This window comes from Sinocyclocheilus anshuiensis, unplaced genomic scaffold, assembly GCF_001515605.1.
Source record: "Sinocyclocheilus anshuiensis isolate Anshui unplaced genomic scaffold, SAMN03320099.WGS_v1.1 scaffold579, whole genome shotgun sequence".
NCBI classification, from domain to species: domain Eukaryota; kingdom Metazoa; phylum Chordata; class Actinopteri; order Cypriniformes; family Cyprinidae; genus Sinocyclocheilus; species Sinocyclocheilus anshuiensis.
In genome coordinates, this window is record NW_015551075.1 from 106,926 (window position 1) to 126,041 (window position 19,116).

General features: G+C 37.8%; 1 protein-coding gene, 1 long non-coding RNA gene, 2 other non-coding genes and 1 pseudogene across 5 annotated transcripts in view; 2 read left to right on the forward strand and 3 right to left on the reverse strand.

The window, feature by feature from the left end:
• The window catches only part of LOC107662339 (UPF0687 protein C20orf27 homolog), an 18,382-nt gene extending 11,533 nt beyond the window's left edge, over nucleotides 1-6,849 (reverse strand). The window contains exons 1-2 of one of the 2 annotated variants that reach the window (XM_016452322.1): nucleotides 6,769-6,849; nucleotides 3,121-3,219 (exon numbers count right to left, since the gene is read on the reverse strand). In XM_016452322.1, the coding sequence (XP_016307808.1) occupies nucleotides 3,121-3,139 (19 nt within the window). In that variant the 5' untranslated portion in view covers nucleotides 3,140-3,219; nucleotides 6,769-6,849. Of the gene's footprint in view, nucleotides 1-3,120; nucleotides 3,220-6,232; nucleotides 6,444-6,768 lie in introns of those variants that run through there. The other variant, XM_016452321.1, reaches the window with a different exon arrangement.
• Nucleotides 6,850-9,439: 2,590 nt separating this feature from the next.
• On the reverse strand, nucleotides 9,440-10,606 carry LOC107662352 (uncharacterized). The gene is made up of 4 exons (XR_001631205.1): nucleotides 10,512-10,606; nucleotides 10,059-10,160; nucleotides 9,731-9,940; nucleotides 9,440-9,554 (listed from the first exon to the last, which is right to left on the reverse strand). It is a non-coding gene; the product is annotated as an uncharacterized LOC107662352 (long non-coding RNA).
• A 4,573-nt stretch (nucleotides 10,607-15,179) lies between these two features.
• Nucleotides 15,180-15,252, forward strand: trnak-cuu (transfer RNA lysine (anticodon CUU)). Its single transcript has one exon. It is a non-coding gene; the product is annotated as a tRNA-Lys (tRNA).
• Nucleotides 15,253-16,578: 1,326 nt separating this feature from the next.
• Nucleotides 16,579-16,652, forward strand: trnan-guu (transfer RNA asparagine (anticodon GUU)). The gene has a single exon. It is a non-coding gene; the product is annotated as a tRNA-Asn (tRNA).
• Nucleotides 16,653-18,705: 2,053 nt separating this feature from the next.
• Nucleotides 18,706-19,116, reverse strand: part of LOC107662315 (uncharacterized) — a 28,844-nt pseudogene continuing 28,433 nt past the window's right edge.

Consider the following 19,116-nt stretch of genomic DNA (forward strand, 5'->3'; position numbering starts at 1 on the left):
TTACTAATCAAAAATTAAGTTTTGATATATTTATGGTAGGACATTTACAAAATATCTTCATGGAACATGATCTTTACTTAATATCCTAATGATTTTTGGCATAAAAGAAAAATCTGTAATTTTGACCCATGCAATGTATTTTTGGCTATTGTTACAAATATACCCCAGCGACTTAAGACTGCTTTTGTGCTGCAGGGTCACATATGAGAATGATATGAGTCTGGAGGGTCAGTGGTGATGCTGTTTGCCTGCTGCTCTAGGTCATGTGGCACAGAGATAAAATTACACATAACGTAATGTAAGCTGGGACAGGACGGCATTTATAGCAGAAGCGTCTGCATTATTGGCCTCATTACAGAGGTTATGGGACTCCAACTGTTCGCCCAATGTAGAGCACTATAAACACTTTATCGCGTGACAGATAGACCTGCCAACCAGCGTCTCATGGTCTGGATGACATCTGTACACTATTAAAATACTCTCTGTCCTGGAGCGGAGATCTACAGTTAAACTGGCTACAAGTGTAGTCTACATTTTATGACCTATGAGCACAGCATTGATCACCGCACCAGCAGGGCCTGAAGAGTTTATGCATCAATGTCCATGACTTTCGGGTTTTCCTGAGCCCCAAATGCCTGATAGATGCCTGAAAAGGCTGACTGGCTGATAGCGCCACAAGAAACCAGACGTTTCACTAGTGACTATCCTGATATGCAATGTCAAAACAACATCATAATAAATATTATAGTACATGTTTTACCAGTGCCAAATTATTTGTTGGCAAAAATATATAAATAAATAATAACAACAAAAAACTTTATTTTTAAAGCAAGCTTCTCAATGTTTTTACAGAGCAGAGAAAACAGGAATATAAAATACAAAAGTAAATAATAATAATAATAACACTTAATTTTAAAGCAAGCTTCTCAATGTGCTTACAGAGAAAACAAGAATATAAAAACATAAGTAAATAATAATAATAATAATAATAACAATAATAAAGGCTCCAGCATCCCTGCAAAGCCAATAGGTAAAGAAAATAGATTAAATGGTTTTATTATTGTTGTTATTATTATTATTATTATTAATGAATAATAAACAGCTTTATTTTTAAAGCAAGCTTCTAAAGCAAGCAAGGTGCTTACACAGAAAAGAAGAATACAAAAACAGCAAGAAATCAAATCAAATCAAATATTTTTTGCCATTGAGATGACTGGGGGAAAGTTATCGTATTTTAACCCTATATAAAATATAGACTATAAAAACAGCATATATATAATCATATCAAAATATCAAAATATTATCAAATAAAAGCCATCCTGAAAAACATTTACAAAATCATATAAGATTTTAATTTAAGATCTATATTTTGAGAGTCTGTGTTTCTCTACCATCAGCTGGTAAAGTGATCCAATATTTTGGAGCATAAGGAACTGAGTAATTAATATTTTCCATATGTGACTAGGATCGCTGCTAGTTAAGGGTGGATAAAGCTCACCCCACCTCTTTGAGCTGAATCACATCTGAACCCAGAGCTGTTCTTTATGTGTCGTCGTTCTTTTGCTTGAAACAAATCAGAAACGCTGCAGTCTGGCTGGGACCAGAGATGGACGGGCTCTCTATTAAACGAATGCCTGGCGGTGCAGTAGAGGCACCGCATTTTATGAACCTCATCTAAAACTTCACACCGTAACCATGGCAACAACGAGAAATCTGGCCCCTGAGAACCGGCCTATGGAAAGGAGCATTTCCAAAAAGCTGTTCTGGGGTCAGTTTCGTGCTTTAACATGCAACGACAAAACCAGGGATTGGAAGATGCTTTGTGAATGTTGCACAGCTGTCTGAGCTGAAGAAACTGTAGATGTTCTGGAGCTGCTGCAACAATACGCAGCATGACAACAGACCCTCTGCCTTCATCCAAAATGAAACTTCATCGCATTCGTAAACAAAAACAAAATGGAGGCCATCTTTGTGTCTCCGGACAATAACTAGAGTCGCGAGAGACAAATTAATTACCACAATAAATAGTGGAAAGACAGCAGACAGACTTTATCTTTTGGGACTTGTTTCGACGGCTCTGGAAAGGCTTCTGTGAAAACAGACACAAGCTCTTGCACATTTCCTGATAATAAGAAACAGCCCACTTGTTTTGCAACTGCTGAGTCACCACCGACTGAGAGAGAATTCATTATTGTTCAAGCTTTATTAAAATCTCTCGAAGTCTCATTCCTGAGAATGAAAAAGCAGCAGGTCGTCAAAACTCATAAGCAGATTGACATTTTTTTGAAAAAAGTTTAAAGTCAGCGTACTGGGATTATTATGAAAAGCTTATTCAACTCCTTTTTTTAAAGGTTGTTTTAGTTTGATTCAGTACATTTTTTATGTTCATCAAGGCTGCATTTATTTTATTCAAATACAGTAAAGGATTAGAGTACAGGATTATTGTGAAATATTATTACAATTTAGAATAACAGTTTTCTATGTGAATGTCTTTTAAAATGTAATTTATTCCTGTGATGCAATGCTGAATTTTCAGCGTCAGTGTCACATGATCCTTCAGAAATCATTCTAATATGCTGATTTGGTGCTCAAGAAATTATTATTACTATTATCGATGTTGAAAACAGTTGTGCTGCTTCAGAATTTTTGTGGAAACCACGATACAGGTTTTTTTTCTGGACTTTTTAGTGAATTTAAAGTTTCAAATAACAGCATTTAAATATTAAATAATAATATTGTCTAACACTGTAAGTCTTTACTGTCACTTTTGATTAATTTAATGCATCCTTACTAAATAAAAGCCTTAATTTCTGTCAGAAAATCTTACTGAAAATCCTTTCTTTTGAAAAGAAATTAACAAAACAGAAAATATGCATATAACTGCATATGAACAACAGTATATAAGCACCACTAATTATGAATGATAATGTTCATGTCTGTATTCTGCAATAGTCAGTATATATAGCGTGACAAATGACAGAGAAAGCAAGTTTGTTTACACCAAAAAAGAAGAGGAAACGCCCACAGTTCATAACTTCATATTTTGACAATTATAAATCCAAACCTGCTGCAAAAAATATAAACTTTGATTGTGAGGGTGGAAAAGAGAAAGAGGCATACCTTTCTTAGCAGTGGCCATTCTGGCAAAAATCAGGACCAAACTCAAGAAAAGCTTCTGTTACGGCCTCATCGCAGATGACATCTGACCTCAAAACAACCCTGAGAAAGACGGAAAGAGAACCACAAAAAAGGAATCAATAAACAGAAGCTGATAGTGTGAGAAATACAGAGAGAGCGGATATATATACAGAAGATCTGTAAAGTTGCATAGACTAAAGTCTCAAATCCAAAGAGAAACTGTGTGTTCCCCTTCAGGAACTCGAGCTGCGTCGAAGTCGCTTTGGGAACGCCCTTGTGTGACCGCGTTCTGAAGCACGTGTCAAATCAGTCCAATGGAGTAGCGAGACGTCACGAGCGGGGTGACGTAAGCACCAGAAAGTATAAAAGCGCATCCGGCAGAGCGCAAACCAGCTTCTGCTCTTCAGTAGCGCTCTGTGTATGTGTTTCTTTTTAGCAGCATCATATGACCTCTTTAACCTTTTGCATATTAATCAAAGACATGCCATAAAAATAATAAAATAAATAAAAATAGAACTATCTCTCGCTCTCTCTCTTTCTATATATATACATATCAAATAACACATTTTGTGTGTTATTCCATATTAAATAAAATAATGCTAACTAATTTTTTGTGCATCCAAAGCAACAAATACTTTTTTTGTACACCAAATGTTACAACAAAGTTTTTGGACCCTCCCTCAAGGTCTGATATATACAATATAGTGAGATTCCTGCAAATGCTCTATAATGCTGAAGATAACATGCCAGAAATGTTTGAGGTCATTATCAGCTTCATACACTGGAAACAGACTGTGGTCTTGTTGTAAACTATAAGCCAAGACCCAGATCCACACCAAGACACTGAGTAATGAGACCCCAACCCATACTGGACCCCATGAGACCAGACTCAGTCCAAGATTAGACCGCTCGGGGCCCAAATCCAGACCTCAAAACAGACCAGATGAAGGAATCACGGTAGACGGGATGTTATATGCATGCAGTGGATTCGGATGTGCCTTGATGACTTCCATCTTTCAGTTGCTGTTTGAAAAGCCAGCATTTTAAAATTTCAGTCTTTGTCTTTTTATCGCTTTATGTCTTTTTTCCTCTGGATGGGGACTGTGCTTTTATCTGATCTCTCTTTCTGCAACTCATTAGAGAAGCTCCAGAACTAGGATGAACGAATATGCAGGGACTTTCTAATTCACTAGGGATTCATATACATCAAGACATTGCGTTAAACTTGTCTAGTATTGTTCGGTAAAGCCCATCCAATCTACTGTCAAATCAAAGACGTACTGCGAGAGCAGGGTGTCAGATGTTAAATAAATGCACACATCGGCGAGTAGAAAGCTTGATGACATAATTAAGTGGCAGAGAGCTCAGATCATAATCGCAGCAGACATTCAGCACTGCAACATAAACGCAAAACATTCTCATTGCTATTCTGATTTCAACAGAACACTCAATAGTGCTTTTTCAAGGTGCATCACTATTTCTTTTGCTCATGCTTAGGGCTAGTGATCTGAACAAGCCCCTAATTGTAAGCATCGAATAGTGTGTATTGCTTTGCTAAGCAATCAGACTTACATACAAACAGACAAAACCATCATGGAGACTTGTGGATGGGCTCTTTTAATTTAAGCCAGCAAGTAACCACCTAGCAACCACTCAGAATACCCTAGCAACTGCTAAGCAACACCCTGGCATCATAGCAGTGAATTTTGCATGGCATTTTGCTAATTTTTTGTGCACTAATAACTAATTTTTGTGCACCAGTAACTGACTTGTGCACCAAATGCAATAACTAATTTAGTGCATCGAATGCTAAAATTGCTTTTTTGTGCATCAAATGCAATAGCAATTTTTTGTGCACCAAGTGCAATAACTAATTTTTTGTGCACCAAATGCAATAACTATTTTTTGTTCACCAAATGCAATAAAAAATTTTCTGCACCAAATGCAATAACCATTTTATGTTCACCAAATGCTATAACTAATCTTTTGTGCACCAAGTATAATAACTACATTCCACTTTTCAAAGGGTGTGGTTGCTAATTCCAAACTCCACAAAATACACCTGCTGCCCTTTTCTCAGTCAGTCCATTTACTTTAATATTATACATTATAACAGGCCCCATGAAAGCTGAAGGTATGAAGACTCAGGATGGATAACACAGTTAGGAAAATATCCTGTTAATTTTACAGTAACAAACCCTGGCAGTTGTGGTCTTTCATTTTCTTTCTCTGTCCTATTTCTCTACTTACTTTCACAAATTATCAAATTAATTTAGAGTGAGAAGTGCAGAAATAATGGACAATTGCTCATGTAATATTTCCTTCTTTTCTCCACTACAACATGACCAGAAATCTAATGTCAAACCACACAGATTTCCCTCCATCTCTACACCACACACTTTGGCTGAAGTGACAACCACAGTGGCGCAACAGATATGAACCAGTTCCAGTCTGTACTAACATGGCACAGAGTGAGAGAGAGAGAGAGAGAGAGAGAGAGATCAAACAGGGTCAATGTCTCATATGGATTGCTCTAACAAGGAAATTTATGGGCTATGTTTATGTCATAACCCTTTAAACCAAACCATATTCAACATGCATCTTAATCCTGAAAGCCATGCCATTCCGCAGGAGAATCTGCTGTGGCTTGCTCTCATGCATTCTTCACAAATTGTATACTGGGATTTTCCTGAGGCAAATAACTTTGGGAAGCTTGACATATAGTATGTCCCATGCAAGTGTTCTCATTTCAAATGCATCCTATAAATCTCTTTTTTTCAGCACCTTTACAGTCAATGCCATTCAGTCTGTTGCCTTACAAAAGAGCTTGATGAAGCCTTCAAATCCTGCCTGGTGTTGAGAAAGCAATGCCTGCAGACTGTTCTATGGGATTTTAGACTAGAACGACTGTCGAACTGTAACGTTACAATGAAACAATGAAATACCGACTTCAGACGCGTTTAAAGCAGAACGAGTGAAAAGAGACAGACAGAAGGACACAATGCATGGATCTTCTTGAGACCTCTTCTAATAGTCGTGCACAAACTTATGCAACATCGATCATTTTCAAAAGCAAATGGCTTGAAATACTCACCTATTCTCACTGATAATGGGCTTCTGCTGCTGTAGATTTCAGTCTAAAATCGCGCGTCGAACCTCCCAGGATTCTACAGAAATGAACCAGAACCAGAACCAGAACCAGAAGCGCAAAACCCAAAGCTCCAGTCAGAACCAGGCGGGCGCTGATCTGCGAGCGAGTGCTCGACTTCACTTTCACTGAAGGGCTACAACTTCCGCGTTAATCACGTGGTTTCTGTTGCTGCACTACAGCTGAGTGTTTATAGCAGAGCTGTCCAAACTCGGTCCTGGAGGGCCGGTGTCCTGCAGAGTTTAGCTCCAACCCTAATTAAACACACCTGAACCAGCTAATCAAGCTCTTACTAGGCATAGAAACTTCCAGACAGGTGTGTTGAGGCAAGTTGGAGCTAAACTCTGCAGGACACCGGCCCTCCAGGACTGAGTTTGGACAGCCCTGGTTTATAGCGCCTGTAAATGTCTTTTGAGTGTGGTGGTTGGGACTTTTGATTCATCCGAGTAACTCGAGCCAGTTCACCAAAATGATTCACTCACTGATTCTCGCTTTCGTTCAGTGGTCCCTTCTAATCTGCAGGTTGCATCAGTGAATCATTAATTCGTTGTATTATTCTTTATTCATTTTCATGAATACACATCTAACGCGAGTAAGCATAATCATAAGTGCTTACACATTAATTACAACAAAGAAGATATTTTCATTGATCTTCTGAGAATGACTTAAAACATTACAAATAACAATAATAGCCTAAATGAATTGGTTATCGGACATTTTAACATATTCATCATTCTTCTCTCCTTGCTCTCACATAATGACCTAAACCAGGGGTGTCCATACTCAGTCCTGGAGGCCCAGACGACCTGCAGAATTTAGCTGCAACCCTAATTAAACACACCTGAACCAGCTAATCAAGATACACTTGAAATTTCCAGACAGGTGTGTTGAGGTAAGTTGGAGCTAAACTGTGCATGACACCGGCCCTCCAGGATGAGTTTGGTGACCCCTGACCTAAACGAACAACATGCGCTCTAGTCGAGATATATCCAGCTGCAGACCCGCAGCACCAGCAGTCACAGAACCGGAAGTGAGGGGCGGAGTTATTGACAACGAGAGCACACGGTGAGTAGTCTGTAATGTTTTTGCTATATGTTTAATAATTATCGAATGTATTACGTTAAGCATTTGTCTGCTAAGTACTTAATGTGTGCTTGGCTTTATTATCTTATATTGAAGCTTGAATTTGTTGTCATACTTTATAGTATATCACTTTTTTCTGTGGATGTTTCGATTAATTTTCATTTGCATGCTGTAAATGGGCCTTGAGGTGAAGTTTTGAAGACGTTTGTTATTCATAAAAATAAATAGTTTGCTTTAATTCCCTCTGTTATATGCATTGTTTGTGTGTTAATATTACCTTGTAGTTTAGTTATTTTAATCCTATTTGTCATCATTGAGATAAATGTGTGTGGCTTCATCTCTTCTAGAGACATATACGGACACACGCTTTTAAACATTGGCTCCTACGTCGCGCAACGCAAACCGGACTTTGAGTTCTTGAACGCCAGCGCTCTGTCAGAGAGGTGACGCATTACCTGAGCTGCAGCAGTGCAACGAGTGTTACAGCAATTACCAGCAGTTTTCTGCTTGACCAGCATGTTTAAGCCAGCCAAACTGGTCAAATTAATAAGTCATCTTCAAATCCACTTCAACAAGGCAGTTGTCTGTAGAGGTAAGAATATCTCGAGTTGTTTGTTTAATATATGTACTCACAATTTATTATTGCATAATAGTTTACCAGTGTAGTTATTTATTTATTTTAGGCTATACTATACACCTTTGCAACCAATTATTGGTGTGATTATTTAGTTGTTAAATAAGGAACAAGGAGGTTTTTTTTGTGTGCCATTTACAGTGAGAATATTCTTATTTTTTGTTGTTTTCCAGTACAACATTACATTTGCTCCCCCTTCTAACCAATTTGAATTTAAGATACATGTATATTACAGTGCAGAAACCCTACAAGAGGCCCTTCCAATTGGATAACAGGCTACGCTTTCTCGCTCCATTACAATAGACATCTGCTCAGGGGGCCAGTGGAAGAGCCTCTTTTCCTTATAATGGAGGAAGAGGACAAGGAAAAGGCCCTCAGCAATCTCCTGGAACAACCAGAAGCTTCCAGAGTGCCCTTCATATTTCATCTTGTGTTCAGGGGCATTATTTTTGTAGGATTGTCATAACAAAATGAGTTGTTCATTTGATTGTAATGCTCTCTTGGCGGGCCTTCCCCAAAAAAAAGCTCACGTTACTCCTCTCCTCATCAGTTTACACTGGCTACCAGTAGCCGCTCGCATCAAATTCAAGGTACTGATGCTTGCTTACAAGACCACCACTGGCGCTGCACCAATATACCTAAACTCTCTAGCTCAAACTTATGCGCCCTCCAGAAGCTTGCGTTCTACAAGTGAACGGCGCCTTGTGGTGCCATCCCAAAGAGGTACCAAATCACTCTTACAGACCTTTTTCTGGTCTGTGCCCAGCTGGTGGAATGACCTCCCGACCTCAATCGAACAACATGCGCTCTAGTCGGCTAGTTCAGTGAAAGAGGCGTGTCCATTCCGTGTGTCTAACCAATGAAATGCTCCGTTACAACCCGCACTCGAACGGTATTGGCATGTGCTTGAATCGAAACAAAATTCCAACAAATTTCATCCATTTTTAACAAATTCACTTACTTTAATCCATATTAATTTAATCCATATAAATGTCATTGGCAGAACTTTACGCTAATATTAACAGTATGTAATACGCTTTGTTTACATTTTCAAATTTTACAGTCAGAGAAAGTCCCTGATGGCTGAATAACAATCAACTGTTCTCAGCTATAAAGTGTCCCGATATAAAATTAAAAATAGGCTACTATGTCTTAATGAACTCATGTATGTGAGTCAGTGCTGCTCTTGAGTGAATTCATTTTTATTTATAGTGTTTTCAAAATATATTTCATATGTTAAAAAAATGGTCATTAAAATAACATTACAGCGGTAACAGTGTAAACATTAATTTAATTACATATATAAGACTGTAAACGGCAATGCTAGGCTATACTTTTAACAATAAATGAAAAGACTGTTTTAAAGGACATAATATCACTGAATAATAATAATAATAATAACAATGCGTTTTTACAATATTTGATGTAGTGTACTTGTGTATTAACAGAACTTGTTTGTGAGATATGATTCCTAGGCATGAATCAAATGTACGGTGGGTCCTCCTCGTAGTCCATAGCGACTCACTGTCTTGCTCACATCCAGACGATTTCCTAAAAATAAATAAGGTTAGCAATTAATGATATGCAGGCCCACTCATCAAACTAAAGTTTTTAGTACATAATATTCATATTTCATATTTCCATGCCAATCCATTTCATGATTCAATACAAATGACATGCTCTGCATCAGATCAACCTCAAGAACAATGAATGAATGCTTTGTTTACCTTCATAAACCAGCGACATTTTCTCTGGTTTCTTCCCTGCCCGTTCACAGGCCACCTTTAGTAAAACGGAGATACTTTCCAGTGGGAACATGTCCACTTCCATGGTCTTTCCAGCACATTTTACATTGAGGTTGATCTTGTCTACTTTGGCGATTTCATCAGGGTCAGTGAATGAGTTTGATCAGTACTGTGGTGGGATGTGAGGATGATCTGAAATAAGACAGCAAAACAATGATTAAATAACATCAAGATCACAAAAACTTGAGTTGATTTCATCCATTGGGAATTGTTTGTATAGGGTTAGAGTTATAAAGTAGGCGTTTCATACCAGAATGACCCGAATGTGAGTTTACAGTGGTTTGTTCAGGACTGTTCCCCTCCTGGACCTCAGACACCAATGTGTGAGGAGGTTTTGTGACTTGGATGTCATCTGAAAAGAGCAAATTAATGCTTTTTGTTAAAAGCCAAACTTGTTTTATGTGTATTAAAATACACTGATGAATTGTGCACAATAAGACCATGAATGTGTATTAAGAAAGTAAGTCAATTATTGTAATCCATGTTGACTAACTTCACTATTATTTTGCAGTTTCAGGATTTAAATCACAGTCATGCCTGCAATAAATTATAGAATGATTTCATACACTACTATTCAAAATCAAAAGATGTTTCAGATAATGAGAACAAATTCAGTCAAGTGTCTCCACTAAGTGACTACAAAACATCCATTAAACATAATGAGCTAAGTGGATGAACTAGAAAAGCTGGATGTCCACCATACTTTCGTTTGAACTCTCTGATGCCTCCGTCTGATTCTGATTCGCTGTCGAACTGTTTGCAGGTGTTGAACTGCTGCTTGTCCACCAGGAGAATGATCTTACCCACCTTCAAAGCACATTACCAATCAAAGGTTATTTCAAAGTAGTATGCATATGAATGAAAACGTTGTTCTAATCTACTCTAGGCTAAGCTTTTCTAGTTTTTTTTTTCTAGATATTTATGGACTTTTAAGGTAATCAGCTAACAAGTTGTTTTCATTGTTGGTGTTTTATTACATTTTAATATCAAAATGTAAGCATATGTGATGGACATCAGTTATGATCATCTTTGGTAGCTCCTTTGAAGGCATCTTGAGTAAAACAACACTAATATATTTAACAAAGCACATACAAAACACCTGAACCCGGATGCAACGCGACCTGTTTAACAGAACTTGTACAACCTGTTTTCCTTATTATAATAATTGGACGTTATTATAATTTGAAGAGGTTTAAATATGGTTGTGAAAGTGCTGTTTTTACCTATTTCTACCTGATCTGACCTTTAAAAATTAGGCTATTTTTGTTGTCATATTATATACTTTTTGGTAACACTGTAGATTAGGGAACACCATTCACTGTTAACTAGCTGCTTATTAACGTGCATATTACTAGTAGCATATTGGCTGTTTATTAGAGCTAATAAAGCCTATTAATGCCTTAAATAATGCCTTATTCTGCATGACCATATTTTAGATCCTTTAACCCTACCCAATATCTAAACGTAACTATTACAACTACCTTACTTATTATCAATAAGCAACAAATTAGGAGTTTATTGAGGGAAAAATCTTAGTTAATAGTGAATATGTGTTTCCTAATCTAAAGTGTTACCACTTCTGTTACTTCAGTTATCACTTTAAGTAAGCTTTATTTTGTAAAGGTAAAATGTGAACATTTTTAGTTAATCTAATCATGCTTTTGCTTCCACTACATACCCTTGGTGCTGTTTTACACACTTTGCCATAGTTAAATCCTGTACAAAGAATACTGCAAATTTTCAAAATGAAATTGGAGTAACTTACCATGAGCTGACATAGCTGTATATCATGTCCATGTCTTTGATAGTTTCCACACTTAGGCTTGGCTTTCAATGTTCACTGCTACACCTCAGCTTCACCTGCAGAATATTTATACCACACCACATCTACTTTCACTTTCTCTTTGTGAAAGATTTAGTGTTATAGCAAACTATCCCTTCGAAATACCCTTCTGCAATACTGAAGACATAACCGTCATCTCCGAATGCCATCACTAAATCCCTAAAGAAATGTATTGCATATATGTCCTAAAGAGAAGTCACTTGCACTTAGTTTTATGTATGCAGATTACACTTAAACCTGACATGTGGAATTAGTGCAATGCATTTATCCCATCCAAAGTGCACACACACACACAGCAGTGAACACACACCCAGAGCAGTGGGCAGCCATTTATGCTGCAGCACCCGGGGAGCAGTTGGGAGTTCGGTGCTGTACATTCACTCCCCCCACCTACAATCTCTGCCAGTACGAGACTCAAACCCACAACCTTTGGGTTACAAGTCCAACTCACTAACCATTAGGCCACGACTTCCCAATGTCTTGGGAATGTCTTAAAAGGAAAAGTTAACCCAATATGATGTAATTTTTTGGTGCAAAAAAGGATCACAGATCATTTCCATACAATGACAGTTTATTGCGACCACCACATCACTCAATAAAAGCACCATAAAAGACTGTTAGTAAATGACTTGTGTGTCTACAACAGGCTTCAATACTCTCTGTATTAAACCTATAGGTTTGTCTGAGGAACAGGCCAACATTTTATTGTAATGATTTATACATTGCAAGATTGCAAGTCATTTCCAAATAATGCAACTTTTACATATAACTGGTATGCTTCACCTCCAGACATGCAGCAGCCATATGCATTAACAGCCTGTTGCTTCTGCACTTTAATGTTTTATCTTTTTTTGTTATTATTTTGAAAAAAATCTTTAAAGTAATGTTCCATTTTAAATACAGCATAAAGTATATATATTTACCTTTAAAAAAAAAACAGAGTCAGACTCGTTGGCTTTTTTCCCTTTCCTTTCACATGCTTCCTGTAGCAAAACGTAGATGCTTTCCAATGGAAATATTTCCACCTCCATGATTTTCCCATTAAATATTACAATGATATTTTTTCTTAAAAATATAATATATCTTCATATATCAGATATCTATATCTTCAGTCTTTTTTATATGTAGAAGAAATGTTGTCCAACCATGTGTTGTGTCGCACTGTAGAGTGTCTGAAATAGAGGATGATTATTAACAATTACAGCAGTTTGAATGCCTTCGCTTTTTTATGTTTTCTAAAAATTAATGTATTAAACATGAAGTTCTCAAACTGGAAGGTGCAAAAGGTCTTTTACATGTTGATATTTCTATGGACTTTATAATACTTACAATATGTCACCATAATAAACACGGCAACTCATTTGGGTAAATCATTAATCATTAATAACACTGGTTATTAAGACGAAGAAAAACCCTAAAGCAATTGAATTGAAAGGGCACTATTCAAACTGTTTAATCTCGGAGAGCTCTTTGGAAATCACCTCAGGTTTTGCTGAGAAAACACTTCAGGGGCCAGCTGCATAAACTTAAGACTGTGTCAAGGGGTAATCATTCTTGGTCTTTTTTTGCATTCAAATAAGACCTATCTACGTTTATTTGTAACTGATTAAAAAAGATATAACAGGTCTTAAACTAAACAATTAGATGACTAACTTGTAAGACTAAGCCTTTTATGCAACCAGCCACAGGTTTTACATTCACTTTGTTTTCAATGTGTTTTTTACAGCTTGTACACTTCCGCACACTGGTCTATTGTCTAGTGAGTTCCTGCTTCTTCCATCTGGTTCATTGCTAATCTCAGGGTCGTGAGCCCCACGTTGGGCGTACAGTTTTCCAGTTCACATCAAACCAAGTGACGACATCCTATGAGCTGCGATGGACCTATACATGGATTAAACCACACTCTAAAAAATGCTGGGTTAAATACAACCCAGTGCTGGGTAAAATAGGGACAAACCCAGCAATTGGGTTGTTTTGACCCAGCAGTTGGGTTAAATGTTTAACCCAACCTTCTGGGTAGTAACCCAACCGCTGGGTGTAGAGTGTGGTTTAATCCATGTACAGGTGCATCTCAATAAATTAGAATGTCATGGAAAAGTTCATTTATTTCAGTAATTCAACTCAAATTGTGAAACTCGTGTATTAAATAAATTCAATGCACACAGACTGAAGTAGTTTAAGTCTTTGGTTCTTTTAATTGTGATGATTTTGGCTCACATTTAACAAAAACCCACCAATTCACTATCTCAACAAATTAGAATACTTCATAAGACCAATAAAAAAAACATTTTTAGTGAATTGTTGGCCTTCTGGAAAGTATGTTCATTTACTGTACATGTACTCAATACTTGGTAGGGGCTCCTTTTGCTTTAATTACTGCCTCAATTCGGCGTGGCATGCTTTTACACGACATTCTAATTTATTGAGATGCACCTGAATAGGTCCAATGCAGCTCATAGGATGTTGTCACTGGGTTTGATGTAATGAAATTAGCTGCGGGGCGGGATTTGCGCTGATTTCGCAATGTAAAAAACCCATTTGATTGGCCATTGCGTTCAAGAAATCAACAGATATGTCTGTGATTGGCTACTTCGCTCAACGCTGCAATAACACGTTGTAAATAGAAACCGTTGACGCTCTCAAAAAACGCAAACAGGCATCGTTTGTTAAATATGCTATTAGGGTTGATTAGCACCCATCACCGGTAATGTGATCTTCAACTCAGACCACGATTTGACTGGTGGAGCGAAAGGTAAGCCTATTGTTATAGGTGAAATTATGTTTGGGTTAGAGATGACTGTAAGTTCCCTATGAGCTTAGTTAGCTGTAAAAGGGGATTGGAATCAGAAGCCATTTTATGCTTATTCTGAAGGCAGACCACGTTTGTGTCTGTAATATAGCCTAGCCATCAAATCAGTGCGTATGCATCTTCTCCGCTGCCTTTGCTGTTTTAAAACGAGTTCTTAAAATGTGAAAGCATTTTACCCCCATTTGAGACCAATTTGTTTCATCTGCACTTGCACAGTGTTTTTCATCATGTTAATTCTATGTGGTCGTTTATTGTTTTTACGCACAAAATACAGTTTATCAGTGACCTCAATTGACAAAGTTTTGAGAACTATTTTGTACATTTGAAAAGATCGAACGCAGTGCATGTCTTTGCTGTAAGTTGTTATATTTGTAGGAACGCGCGCAGTAGGCTACTAGCGCTTTTCAAGAGGACTGAACGTTATCTGTCCTAACAGTGAAAAAAGAACCTAGTAAGTTAAAAGAGCTTGGTTTGGACTCCTGTTTAGTCAATTTGTTTAATGCGAGACCGCTGAAACAATGTGACAACACACCAGTCCTTTACGTATGTCTGGGTCTCGGGTATTTTAAAGTAAACATGAAGAATGAAGGCTAGCATCAAGTGTAAGTGCATTTAGTAGAAATGTAGATGTAGGCTGTTTTGTATGCCATGTACTATTATAGTAAAGTAACGCTACAGCTGGCTATGTGAGTTTAACTGCGTCTTACTGTGTGTCGCAAGCCCGGCTAGCTCAGTCGGTAGAGCATGAGACTCTTAATCTCAGGGTCGTGGGTTCGAGCCCCACGTTGGGCGCAATGTTTTGCACTTCTTAATGCATTTAAACATCTGTCATGTTGTATTAGTGACGGGAAGTCCGGTTCTTTTCCGCGAACCGGTTCTTTCGGACAGTTCGTTTCAATGAACCGGTTCAAAAAATCCGGTTATTTTACGTAACACGTAATGACGTCAATTCTATCATCCCGGCAAATGAAAACACATTCAAATAAAGTCATTTGTAGTCAGAACTTAAGATAAATAGTAATAACCATCGTCATCATCATCATCTTGGATAAGTTTCTTACATTTGCGTTTTGCAGAATCAGAATGAGCTTTATTGCCAGGTATGTTTACACATACGAGGAATTTGTTTCGTGACAGAAGCTTCCGCAGTGCAACAGAATGACAGCGACAGAACAAAAACACAGATAATAAAAAATTAAATAAAAAAATAGAACAAGTAAATAAGGAATAACAATATATAAATTGACAATTGTATGTGCAGGTATATTACAATAGACAGCTTGTATGTACAGGTATATTATGTGCAAATTTGAGGTGTAGACTAAGTGTGTGTGTTAGATAAATAAGTGTATGAGTGTATAAATAGTGTTAAAAGTATTGTCAAGAAAGCACCCAATACTGGCACTGATGTGTAAACGCGGATGTCAGATATGAAGAAAGTGAAGTCTTCATCAACTTTTTACAGAAATCCAGCTTATAATATAACGTGTAATAGTAAATAGTAATATTCATTTACATGTTTTGACTGAACAGTTGCTGCATGTTCATCATGTTAAAATGTTGTTTAATATAGTTGCATTTGCACTTTCCAGTAAGTTGTGTCTGTTAAATAAACTTAATTCCGTCAAATCCGCCCCCTCATTCAAGTCCGCTCATAATATATCAGCACAGCAGCAGTTCTAGCTTCACGCATGCTCAGTATCTCCAGCTCATCGGTTCTCAGTATGTCGGACATGTGATGTCCGAAAGAAACGGTTCTCGGTTCAGTGTAGTGGTGACTCGAGAACCGCTGTAGCAGAACCGGTCGTTCGGTAGTACACGCATGCTCGGTATATCTGCTCGTGCTCATCGGTTCTCTCAGTCTGCAGCATGTTTCAGTGCTGCTGGAGTTACAGGAGGCACGAATACTCCGGGATATTGGTTTATTTCGAGTCGTAGGGACTGAAAGGCATGTCTCAAACAAAGTGAGAAACTTTAGAAAATTGTGGATCAGTGCCGACTAAAAAGAACCGGTTCAAAATAACGATTCGTTCGCGAACCGGACATCACTATCAGTTATTCTGTGTTTTTATCGCATAAAGCATAAAACGCTGTGACGTCAGTAGCGTGCACGCCGTCGTCTCTGTGGCGCAATCGGTTAGCGCGTTCGGCTGTTAACCGAAAGGTTGGTGGTTCGAGCCCACCCAGAGACGAATATCTTTATGCTTTATACGACTGTGTGAACCAACTCAGAGACGAATGTCCTTATGCTTTACACCACTGCCACCTAGTGGGCGTATAAATGATCTACCATTAGATCGCATCATCACCCAGGGACGTCAGTAGGATTGCTGGAACTATAACATCGTACAGGAATCAAATACAGTTGATTCTGTTTTCGTTTTTCAGAAAAGCATTTGAAGTTTTTACGCTTAGCTGCGACATTTGGCTTAATGTATACTTTTTTACCTGACTTTTCACGTCTTAAGGCTTTAAGTTTGTACAAGCCTATTTTAATATAAACTATTTTAATGCAAATGCTTCATGTTTTATTAAATACACCATATATGGATTACAGTTTTAATAAATATAATATTTTAGTATATATCATAACTCGATGAAATGATGTTTAAGCCCTATTGCCCAAAAATCCATACCACATTTATGATGGCTTTGTAGAATGTCCACTAGATGGCAGTGCAGTCTAACACCGTAGATGAGTAAAGTTTGACAACAGCGTTTAATGTTGGCTTGACAAAACCATCTCTGAGAGTTTAAAATAACTTTTTCAAGTTTTAAGTTTGAAGGTTTTACTTGGAGAAGTCAGACAGGCCAATAAAAACTCAGTCAGACCATATTAAACTACTTCAAACCCCATTAGACCTCATCAAACTGCTAAGAAACCACAAATAAGCCCTCCGCTGGGATTGCTAGGCATTGTTAACATGTTGCCGGCACGTTCTTAGGTTTTGTTAGCATGCTTTAACATATTTTAATACGTTAAATAGCTGAGTGTTGCATATTTTAACATTTGATGCATGTCTCTATCCTGTTTTAGCACATTGCTAGCATGTTTTACCTCCTGTTTTACCATTTTTAGCATGTGATAAGCAACATGAAAAGCGGGTTCCTAGTTGTGACAGGTTGTGTCTGATAAATAACCGCTTGCTTTTCTACTGAAAGATTCCTGCTTGTGAAGTAATTCTTCAACAAACATCATTTTAATGATATATTTCACAATGAAATTATTTTTAAGCCCTATAGCCCAAAAATCCATACCACATTTATGGCTTTGTAGAATGTCCACTAGATGGCAGTGCAGTCTAACACCGTAGATGAGTAAAGTTTGACAACAGCGTTTAATGTTGGCTTGACAAAACCATCTCTGAGAGTTTAAAATAACTTTTTCAAGTTTTAAGTTTGAAGGTTTTACTTGGAGAAGTCAGACAGGCCAATAAAAACTCAGTCAGACCATATTAAACTACTTCAAACCCCATTAGACCTCATCAAACTGCTAAGAAACCACAAATAAGCCCTCCGCTGGGATTGCTGAAGTTTGAAGTTTGAAGGTTTTACTTGGAGAAGTCAGACAGGCCAATAAAAACTCGGTCAGACCATATTAAACTACTTCAAACCCCATTAGACCTCATCAAACTGCTAAGAAACCACAAATAAGCCCTCCGCTGGGATTGCTAGGCATTGTTAACATGTTGCCGGCACGTTCTTAGGTTTTGTTAGCATGCTTTAACATATTTTAATACGTTAAATAGCTGAGTGTTGCATATTTTAACATTTGATGCATGTCTCTATCCTGTTTTAGCACATTGCTAGCATGTTTTACCTCCTGTTTTACCATTTTTAGCATGTGATAAGCAACATGAAAAGCGGGTTCCTAGTTGTGACAGGTTGTGTCTGATAAATAACCGCTTGCTTTTCTACTGAAAGATTCCTGCTTGTGAAGTAATTCTTCAACAAACATCATTTTAATGATATATTTCACAATATATTGTTATTTTTTGCTTTTAAATGTATTTTTTGTGTGCCATAAATAATGCTAAATGAATACATTTCACTGTAGAACATATAGATCTTTTACTTAAGAGCAAACAAAAATCATTTTAAAAGGAGTGTTTGATAAGAGACCACTTGCTGCTCTGTGAACTACAAGATTATTTTTTATTTAAATTAGCCAGACGTAATAAAACCACACACACAAACAATATACACACATATGCAAAGGATAATTACAAAAAACACACTGTAAATCTACTTTCCTCTCATTTTCTCAAGCCATTGCTCTTTGGACAGGGTTTCTGTGGCAGGGCAGAAGATGGTGCCTCTATACTGACTGTGTCCGGTCGCAGCCGTCCTGAACGCCCCGCACTTCTTGCAGGTGTTGGCTTCTACCTTCCTGTTGTTGAGGCGATGAACAAAAGCGTGGCCGGGGGTGGAGGAACAAGGTGTTGTGGAATCGCAACCACGGTGAGGGTCGAGGCCGAGCGTGGGCCGAAGGTCCCCAAAGGCTTCCCAGGGAGAAGCTGGACGACAGGCTGTGTTTGTGCTGCTAGCTTGGGTCAGACAGCTGGAAATTTGGCTATATCTACTGCTGGCCTCTTTGGCGTAGCTTGTTTTCCTGCGGCAGCATGGGTTTGATTACGCCACTGCATCAGACTGCTC